Source organism: Vipera ursinii (genome assembly GCF_947247035.1).
Source record: "Vipera ursinii genome assembly, chromosome: 5".
NCBI lineage: Eukaryota > Metazoa > Chordata > Lepidosauria > Squamata > Viperidae > Vipera > Vipera ursinii.
The window spans coordinates 20,791,735-20,802,244 of NC_139518.1; the positions used below are offsets into that span (position 1 = coordinate 20,791,735).

The following is a 10,510-nucleotide window of genomic DNA, read 5'->3' on the forward strand; positions in this document are numbered from 1 at the left end:
TTAGAGCAAATAAACTAATTATCTTTCTCCCTCCTTAGCATTACAATAATTCCTTCAGCCTCTTATTCAATCCCATCATCAAGACTAGAAATTACTATTTCACTTTTTTACATTTTCAGCAAAACATCTCTAAAACAAGTCAATTTTGCCAACTTTGCTAACCCTGCCACCTTCACAATCTGTTCTTCCATTGTAGGTATTTCAATTTTTTCCATTTTTGCACATATTACAATTGTACAAAAATGCACTTAACATGTATATAAAATAAGAAAAGTTCTGGTCCCTTAAACATCTTTGTTGCTCTTCTCTACACTCTTTCCAGAGTCTCAACATCTTTTTTATGTTATGGCAACCAAAACTGAATGCAATATTCCAAATGTGGCCTAACCCTACTACGTGTATAAGAAATAGTCAGTTCAATCCTTCCACCCTTAAAAAATCCAGGTCTGCTGACCACCAAGAACATTTTGCTCTTATCAGGCGTTTAAATGGAGCAGACTTTCTTTGTCCATTTATTGTTGATGTAATCTTACTTCTCACATTGATAAGGATTCAGGAGACAGTTTTATACCCAGCCACCTGCAAGGTTCATCTTTATCAGTGAACAAACTCATCAGAATTATCTACTAGTTTACACAAAGAAAATAAAAAAGAAAATGAGGACAGCTCCATCCTAATGTATTTTGGTGATATATTGCTGTATCCAGGAAACTGTTCAATTGCTGGGTTTCTTTGAATTCCATCCTTTTTCATTTTAATGCCTATTACTAAGAAAACCTAATGAGAATTTTGCTTGGAAAAGGAACAATTTCAGTATATTGGAGAGGTTAAGAGCCTGACATCTGCTTTCTGGGAACAGTGGGATTTATTGTCAAGGAAATATAAATGACATAGGGTTGGAGAAGGCTGTTGGTATGATAATCAATCATAATTAAGTAAGCTATCATGTGTAAGCTATCATCTTACTCAGTTTATCTTTGAGCCAAAGTACATAGCTACATACAGCAGCAATATTTACTAAACCATTGAAGTTTAAGAAGAAGTTATAAAATTAGGAAAAATCAGAATACCAAAAAAATGTTGGTTATTAATTCAACTCAAATTTCTAGACATGGAAAAGAATCTTCCATATGAATCAGGAAGTAAAATAAAATTATACATTAACAAGTGTGCATAAAGGTTTATCAACACTATTATTATTTTATATAAAGAAAAATTCAGGCCACCCATATCTATATAGACTTATCCACACATTTATATTCCAAATCACTGTTTTCCAGTTGGTTTAAATCACATCTCTGGCTGCCCAAGAAAAAGCACAAGAACTTATTTTACTTTATTATGTACTAAACCACACGATACAATTTATTTAAATGAAAAAAGAATTTGAAAAGTAGATATACGCTTTCTTTTAATAAACTGATTCAATTTCTACAGCAAATGTTCGTTCCATTAGGCTACCATTTAATTTTGTATTGAAAGACAATCTTAATTTCACCAAAGTGAATGATAGAAATAAATATTTTAATAACATTTTAGCTATCAAATGCAGGTGCTCCTGGAGAAAATGATATTGTTATTTTAAAACAATATCATCTTTCTCAAAACTATATGCATACCATGGTGTAATTTTAATTAGCTAATGACCATAGAAATAAAATATGAAATCTTTCTGGAGATCTTTCCCTGTCCATTGCCCAGATACATTTCTATAACAGTTTCCCACAAAGCAATTCAAATTATTGCAGATTAAATGCCCCATGCTTTAAAATCACTTCCATTAGTTAATGTCTTGAAACTGTGAGTTGGATAGTGAAATATGGTTCTTTATTTTTGGTAGTGAAATATGGTTCTTTATGATAAACAAGACAGAAAGGAGACCTTTCTCGGCACTTTGTTCATATCTACATGCTATTCTTATAGCAGAGTGTCAAATATTTCATCAGGATATAAGAGGAAGCCTGAAAATATGCTGTCATCTTCAGCACTAACATAAACCCCGTTCCAATCCCTTGTGACTTCTAGCCATACTCGGTCCCCTGCATTTAACTTCAGAATGGTAAGGAAGGAAGCCTGATCTATCTCCTGGCCATAGAGCGTCTCCCGACTTCTGATCACCTTCTTGTTCTGACAGACTATACTGATGCGGGCAGGACGTCCTCGTATTGTCATATGATAGGAGAAGACATAAGCCCCAGCAATGCTGCAATTAAATTTCCCTGTCAGTGGATTATAATGTTCCTGGTCGTTGTACAGTATCTTGTCAAACTTAATAGGCAGGTTTGGGGGTGGGAAAGGTTTGGATAGACCAACACTAAATGCTGATCTGGGGAGCATTGGAGTCTCACCTTTTGGACCTTTTGGACCTCTTGAACCTTTTTTACCAGGAGCCCCTCTGATTCCTTTGAAACCGAGGCTTCCTTTCACCCCTGGAGGCCCCATCATCCCAACTGGACCTTGGTCTCCTTTGTCACCCCTAATTCCAAGGTCCCCCTTTTCTCCCTTTTGTCCATCCTCCCCATGCCCACCTTCCACTCCTATGTCTCCTTTAATACCCTTTTCTCCTTTTGGCCCAAAGTCACCCTTCTCTCCTCTTTCTCCTTTTTCCCCTGGATCCCCCAAATAGCCCTTTTCACCAATGTCCCCCTTTTCTCCTTTTTCCCCATTTTCTCCATCAACACCTGGTAAGCCCAGTTCCCCCATGTCTCCCTTTTCTCCTTTGGTGCCGTTCTCACAATTTTCTCCCTTAGAGCCCTTTTGACCTTTGACTCCAGGAAGACCATGGTTTCCTTTATCTCCTTTAAATCCAACTTCACCTAGGAGTATTAAAGACAGAAGTAAAAGGTTAAAAGGAAAAACATCAAGCAACATCATGCTCCAGTTCATGCATCAGCTCTAAATTGCCAGGTCCCTTATTATTACAGAAATGGCATTTGCCAATTCCCATCATCATAATTATTTGCTTTCTAGAGTCCTTCACTTTCAGGTACCACCTGTGGTACATTGGCACCTGGCAGGTGGTACATGACCATCCTAGAAAAGTGGTATCGGGGGAGGGGAATGAGCTGAACCGGTGGCTGAACCACACAAGCCTGAGTGAGAGATGGCTGGAGCTGCAGGGCTGTCAGGGCTCAGCGGAAGTGCCAGGATCAGCGCCAGGCTCCAGCTGGAGCTTGGCACTGATCCTGGCACTTCTGAGCCCAGAAGAAGCACCGATCAGCTGGAATGTTGCAGCATCTCCAGGGTCTTGTGATTTACATTCAGATGCTTGACAACTGATTCATATTTATGACAGTCACAGTGTCCTAGGGTCATGAGAAGTGACCAAAACCTGCTGCAACCACCCAGCAGTTGGGGGGAATAAAAACCAAACACCCCCACCCCAACCCCGCTGCCAATCCTCAACAGAAATGCTCACAACAATGAAAACCTTGGACAGGAGGAAGAGCACCGCTGGGCAGGCAGGTAGGTGTCTTGCTCGGCTGTGGCTTGGGGGGCACTTTTTTCAGTGCCATTGTAACTTCAAACAGTCACTAAGTGAACTGTTGTAAGTCGAGGACTACCTGTACCTCATCACTTTTTTCCTTTTTTTTTTTTGGTCATCAAGTTTTTGACCCCTTGCTAGGCAACTCAGATGTTGCCATATCCTAAAAGTGGTACAATGGGCAAAAAGGTTGAAAAGCCTTGGTATAGAAGAATAATATTATATAGATATGGGCATGAGACATGCAAGTATACAAGTATATCTGTGAAGGAATTATTGGTCGGAACAGGTGTGTGTTGGAGCCAGGTAGTCATCCACTATGAGAAGGAGCTCATGACTACATGACTACATTTAAATATGACATACTGTATTTTTGTGCAATTTTGAAATGGATGTCAGACAAGCATCAGAATACAGAAAAGGCCTTTTTTAAATATTTAATACATACCCAACCCTATGAGAAAAACACTTTCCACCCATCGTGTTTATAAGAATAAGAGTGATAATGAATAATCTCATAATAATGGTACTTCATTAAAATATTCCAAAGATATTTAAGATTGAAAATAATAAAAGTAGGATCTCCTCCAGTGGCTCTCAGCCAACCACCACTATGCTGAAATAACTCTAATCAGGATATGCTACCTCAAAAATTTCTGAAGGACACTAGAAGATGTTATGTCACTTCATGAGGAAATGGCTATGATAATCCATTTTCAAGGAAGACTGTTGACTAAAATATAATGTTTACTTCCCCAGCACAAATATCTAATCCAACCTTCCCCAACCTAATATCCTGCAGATGAATTGAACTGGAGCTTCCATTGTTTCCAACCATCTTAACTTTTTCCAAGTGAGAATTCTCACAGGTACTTTAATGCCTTGTTTTTTCTCAAATTTTATGCAGCATACCTGGTTCTCCAGGTCTGCCTGGATATCCTGAGAGTCCATTTGCTCCTTGATCACCATGTTCTCCTTTATCTCCTATGACATTGTTCCAAAATAGAAAGTATATGTTAACTGTTAATGCACATTCACCATCTCAGGGTTGACTTTTTTAAAATAATTTCTCAAAGTGGAGCCTGAAGCAAAAGTTGAGTTGCTCTGAATAGGCCTTCTCAATGCTGCTGCTGCCTCCTCCCCTTCATCTTCATCATCATCATTATCATCATCATCCTCACCTAAGTTTACAGCTCTTTGTTTTGCAGAGATAGGACATTTTGGAAATATAAGTTTATATCACTATCACTATCAACATCAACAATAATAATAATAATAATAATAATAATAATAATAATAAGAAGAAGAAGAAGAAGAAGAAGAAGAAGAAGAAGTAGTAGTAGTAGTAGTAGTAGTAGTAGTAGTAGTAGTAGTAGTTGGAAGGGACCTTGGAGGTCATCTAGTCCAACCCCCTACTCACGCAGGAAACCCTATACTATTTCAGGCAAATGGCTTTCTAGTCTCTTCTTAACTTCCCACTCTTAAAGGGTAATCAAGAAATAATGGCTGCCAGTTTGCTTCTGAGTCCAATTCAAGGTGTTGTTATCACCTTTAAAGTCTTTCATGTCATGGGTCCAGGTTAGTTGAGGAACTGGCTCACCTCAATGGGATTGGCCTGTTCCACCCGGATAGCCTCTTAGGGGCATGCTGCAGAACCCATCAGCCAAGGAATTTCAGCTGGTAGGATCCAAAAATAGAACTTTTTCTGCCATGGTTCCTGCCCTCTATCTCACCCCTTTGCCCTGTGATCAAATCCTACTTGGGCTTCCAAACGGCCTTGAAGATGTGGCTACACCAACTAGCCTGGTACCCAATGAAGATATGACACATTTCAGGTGGCTGATGGAGTAGAGAATACCTCACCTCTTCCTTGTGTTTGTTTGTTCCTTCCATCTCCATCTTGCTTAGATTTATTTTAATTGAATTTTTAAATTTAAGACCTCTATTTATTTTTGCATGGTTTATACCATAATTTCTTCCGTGTCTGTAAGCCACCTAGCGTTGCCTTTGGCAAGATGGGCAGCATATAAGTTGATCAATAAATACATGGGAGAAGGTGACCAAAGTCAGAAATTAAAGATAATTTTTATTTATCCTTTGGAAGGTTTTCACCCTCATTTGTTGGGGAACCACTTCTCATTAGGGTGCCTCATCCCATGTTTTAGCTCTGCTTTCTTAATCCCCTTCAATAGGTCAACCAAATACATGAAAGTTCACTTCTTACATTTGGAAAATATTGCTACAGTAATCCAGTCCATGGTGGTGATGATGATTGTTTTTAAGAATTTTAATATTGTTCTTACCTTTGTTTCCTTTGAATCCTTTTGATCCTGGTAATCCAGGAGTTCCTGGTAGACCAGGACGGCCTTTTTCTCCTACCTCTCCTTTAAGTCCTTTTTTTAAAAAAAATGGAACGTATATTATTTGAAAAGATTCATATATCACAGAATTAAAGACAATGTCTTTAATACAGTTATTTAGTTTTGCTGTCCTAAGTCTTTGGATTCTATTTTTTTATATTGTTATTACTACAGGTAGTCCTCAGCCATTCATTTAGTGACCATTTGAAATTACAACAGCACTGAAAAAAATGACATCACCAGTTTTTTTTCCGCTTATGACCATTGCAGCATCCCCATGGTCACATGATCAAAATTCAGAAATTTGGCAACTTGTTCATGTTTAGGACAGTTGCATTGTGTGAGGGGCATGTGATCATCTTTTTGTGAACTTCTGACAAGCAAAGTCAATGGGGAAGCCAGATTTACTTAACAGCCATGTTACTAACTTAACAATTACAATTATTCACTTAACAACTGTGGCAAGAAAGATCATAGAATGGGTCAAAACCCACTTAGCCACTGCCTTGCTTAGCAATAGAAATTTGGAGCTTGTAAGTCAAGGACTACGTGTACTACTAGTACTATTTGCTACCGATAGACTAGGAAGGCTACCTTTGAAAGTAATTACGGTATTCTGTGTTACTGTTGTTGAAAATCAACAACAAACTTTGAAAGCCACTGATAGCTTTTCTCCATGAAAAATAGATAAAACTGCTCAAATTAAAGAGGAGCAAAGTCATTTTTTTGTTTTTGAAGAGTTACCCACTTTGTCTGTTGTTATGCTGCTTCTTCCCCACACCCATCCTAGAACTTACATAGAGTTCTAAAACAGATTCATACCCTCCACCTGTTGCCAAAAATGGTGGGGGAGACAGTTGTCATACCTTGCTAATAGATGCATTATAGAATTTCATATTCATGTTGGTTTAGATTTTCCTTGATAAGAATCTAAGAACAGAAGAATTTTGCTTTTCCAATCCAAAGACTGATTTTTTAATATACTAGTTTAGGACCTTCTGATTCAGCATGGACACCCTGGCTGTACCTCTGGTAGCTTCCCAAAAGAACAAGTTTTTTACTTGGACTTCTATGGTAACTCAAGTAATATATCTTTGAATTAAGGAGCAGTAACAGAGTAGGGGGCTGCATCTTGTCCCTCTTCTACAACACCTCCTTAACTCAAACTAGTATTGTCCTGAGCATGCATGATTTATGTGCAAGCTGAGGAAATGTCACAGTCCCTTTAAGAGGCAGTCAAGAGGTAAGGCTGGTATGTTGCATATGAAACACCTTTGCTTAGCCTGAATACAGCTTATTTGTATATCAGGCCAATGGCCCATCTAATCCAACATTCTAACTGATATTGTAATCAGTCAGGATGCATTCAAAAAGAAAATTCATAAATGAATCAGAAGTTGAGCATCTACCTCTACCATTGCTTCCTATCAGCTGATATTTAAAGCAATGTGCTTTCAGCACACTCATTAAGTCTAGCAGCTGCTGACAATCTGTTTCTCCTGTCCTATTTAGAGTATCTAAATTAGTAAGTCATTAAATTTGAAAGTGAGAAGTTCCACAAGTAATCAGTTGCTATTGATGCTGGTCTAGGACTGTAGCAAGGATTGGATTGGGACTGGGATTGGATTGTATGTACCTGGCAATCCTGTTTCTCCAGGTTCCCCTTTCTCGCCTGGAGTTAAAGCACAACAATCACAGCAGTTAAAAAAGAAATCCGAAGAGTCCAGAGTAAAGTTTTCAAATGGGAAAAGCGTGGTGGCTGTTCTGAAGGCATAGTGTGGCGTAGACAATTCTGTTGTGACATCGTTCTTTTCAGGTATTTCAGTGAGGAGGCTGTCTTCTGTGGGGGCTGCATCAGAAGCATCTGGGTTCTTGGTGGTTTCCATCTCAATAGCTTTTACTTTAGTAAACTTTGGAAATGGGGTGCTTTTTCCCTCAATAGTAAGGTCAGCAATTGTTGTTAATAGGAAGGTGCAGGACCAGATCAGACACCACATTTTTGCGGCTGTAGGAACAGTTAATGCAACAGTATATCATAACTTGAATATTTATACATCCTATTTTTTTTACTTCTTAAGTTGTATAAACGAACTACTAAAAGAAAGGGCAATAAGGGTGGTTCTTTTTGTTGCAATACACAGTTCAGCATCCTTGTTTCAGCCATTGTGCAAAATTGAGCTTAGTTATGCTAAAATATCTCAATCTGAAAGCATATTTCCAATACAAAATAATGTCTGTGTAAGGATGTGATTTCCCCCATTTTCTTTTATTTCATTTGGTCTTTTCAATTCTTTATCTTTTACTTCTTTTGATGAAATAACCAGCTAATATACACATGCCCTGTGTCCAATTTCCTACTTAGACTAAAATTCAGTAGGGACTCATATTACACCAAGGATGAATGCTGAGCCATTCCAGCTAATTAAAACTGTACCCATTCTCTTCTTTATGTACACGCTTCATACACCTCTAATAATGGCCCATACCTAAGCAGGTGGCTAGGAACAGTTGAAACAAATATGGTCACATCTTACGATTACTCATCTCTTTCTTTTTCATGCTCTAATGGAATTACTCTTCCATAAGGTGATTAATAGCATAATTGCTAACTACCAAATATGTTGACTTCATTTTTAGCATTTAGCATCCCATAAGAATTTAAGTCTATGTGCCACCCTCATTTCATCTGTTACTGTAGCATTTGGCCAATTGGCCATGTTTTCCTCAAAGCAAAGAATGAAAATCCTAACAACTGTTTGACACACTCAGAGCAATAAATCCAGGCCTGGCTTTGACAGCCATATTACATGTCAAGTTTATTTTCACTACTGAACAGAGAGAAATAGAAAAGTGACTTACAACCAAAATTGCATTCAAAATTTCTGTTGCTAAGTCAGCGACTTGTTTTGACCCCTTTTTATGACCTTTCATGGCACAGTTGTTAAGTGAATCACTGCAGTTGTTAAGTTAGTAACATGGATTGTTAAGTGAATCTGGCTTTCCCATTGACTTTGTTTGTCAGAAAGTCGCAAAAGATGACCCCAGGACACTACAACGGTCATAAATGCATGCCAGTTGCCAATCATCCAAAATCTGATCACATGACCATGGGAATCCTGCAGTGATTATAAGTGTAAAAAATTGTTATAAGTCCTTTTTTTCAGTGTCGTTGTAACTTCAAACAGCCACTAAATGAGCTGTTGTAAGTTGACAACCACCTGTATACGGAAAGAAAATATGGAACCAATACAGCAAATGGTGAACTGAATAAAGCTGAGATTACTCTTGGTGTTTTATAATCTTGTATTTTTGGGTTTCAGTTAACAGTCACCAACTCTACTCTCTGGCCTCTACCTGTTCAATGGAAAGGTGATATTCTTACATTGAGATATGCTTGAACTCTCCATGTAATCAAAACCTCTATTTCAAAACCTTCCTAACTGCTATTGTAAGGAAGCATAACCAGGCTGAGAATAAGTGCAAAATGTCCAGAAGAGAAAATTCGTTTGCCGGTAGATTTTAATAGATTTGTCTGTATCACACTAGTGTAGAACATGCCCAAGGTAAGTTAATAGGGCAAACTTGTCTTAACTTTTAGTGAGTTGCCCACGCCACAGAAAAAACTAGTTGTACTTTTGTGTAACAAGACCATATATTCTTACACTAAAGCAGGTGTCTACAAATTTGGCAACTTTAAGTTGTAGACTTCAACTTCCAAAATTTCCAGAATTCTGGAAGTTGAAGTCCACAAATCTTAATGTTGCCAGGTTTGGAGACCCCAGCACTAAAAGATAACATACAACCTATAGGCAAAGGCAAGGAAGGAAGGCTTGAGTAGGATGGAGGCCTTCTAATCCCATTCTATTTGGGAATATGGATGCAATAATACTCACTACCCTTCAAAATGGCTCCTTTTAGATCACGGGTGTCAAACTTGATTGTGTCACATTACATATCATGATGTTTTTTGCCTTTGCAGAGCGTGATGCATCCAGCCCACCCCTGCCAATTTGATATCCCTGTCTTAGATGATCCTCTTTGGTGACAAGAATTCCTATAACAATACAGTCACAGAAATAGCTAAATGGACACTTTTATCAAAATAATATTCTTCTGTGTCATGAATATCAGACTTTTCACATCTTTGCTTTGGATTAAAAATGGATGGAGAAATCCACAGGTTTTTCAAGGAAATCATTTCATATCTATCTCAGAAAAGGTATATATGATACATGATATAATAATGTATCCAATCATTCTTTATCAGAGGTAGAGTATAAATATTTATCCTATGCAAGATCAAATACAGAAATCCAATCATTATCTACTGATGATGAAAATGTTGTTGCTTTAATATTACTAATAACAACTTTAAAAACTTTGTGGATGAGTGAGTGTTCTTCTGCTATATAAGCCTGCGTGAACAGGAACATTCTGAGAGCCAAAAAAAAATTCAAAGTAGCTCATTTAGAGCACTACAGAGCTGAATAACAATGAGATGATTTCATAATGACTATCAGGTCAAGCTCAATTACACACATTAAAAGGTTTTAATAGGAAGCAAATTTAGATGCTTGTAATTCAATGCAAGAGGAAGACATTTCATTGGGCTATAACCTATTCTGCATGTTCATAAGATTTCATACAGATTTGCTTATCACAAGAT

At 37.8% G+C, this 10,510-nt stretch overlaps 1 protein-coding gene across 1 annotated transcript; it reads right to left on the reverse strand.

Moving 5' to 3' along the window:
• Window positions 1–1,917: 1,917 nt before the first annotated feature.
• Window positions 1,918–7,841, reverse strand: OTOL1 (otolin 1; the record flags this gene model as incomplete). The annotated part of the gene is made up of 4 exons (XM_083363435.1): window positions 1,918–2,816; window positions 4,397–4,468; window positions 5,788–5,877; window positions 7,481–7,841. The coding sequence occupies 4 exons, from the start codon at window positions 7,839–7,841 to the stop codon at window positions 1,918–1,920; spliced, it is 1,422 nt and encodes a 473-aa protein (XP_083219561.1).
• Window positions 7,842–10,510: the final 2,669 nt, after the last annotated feature.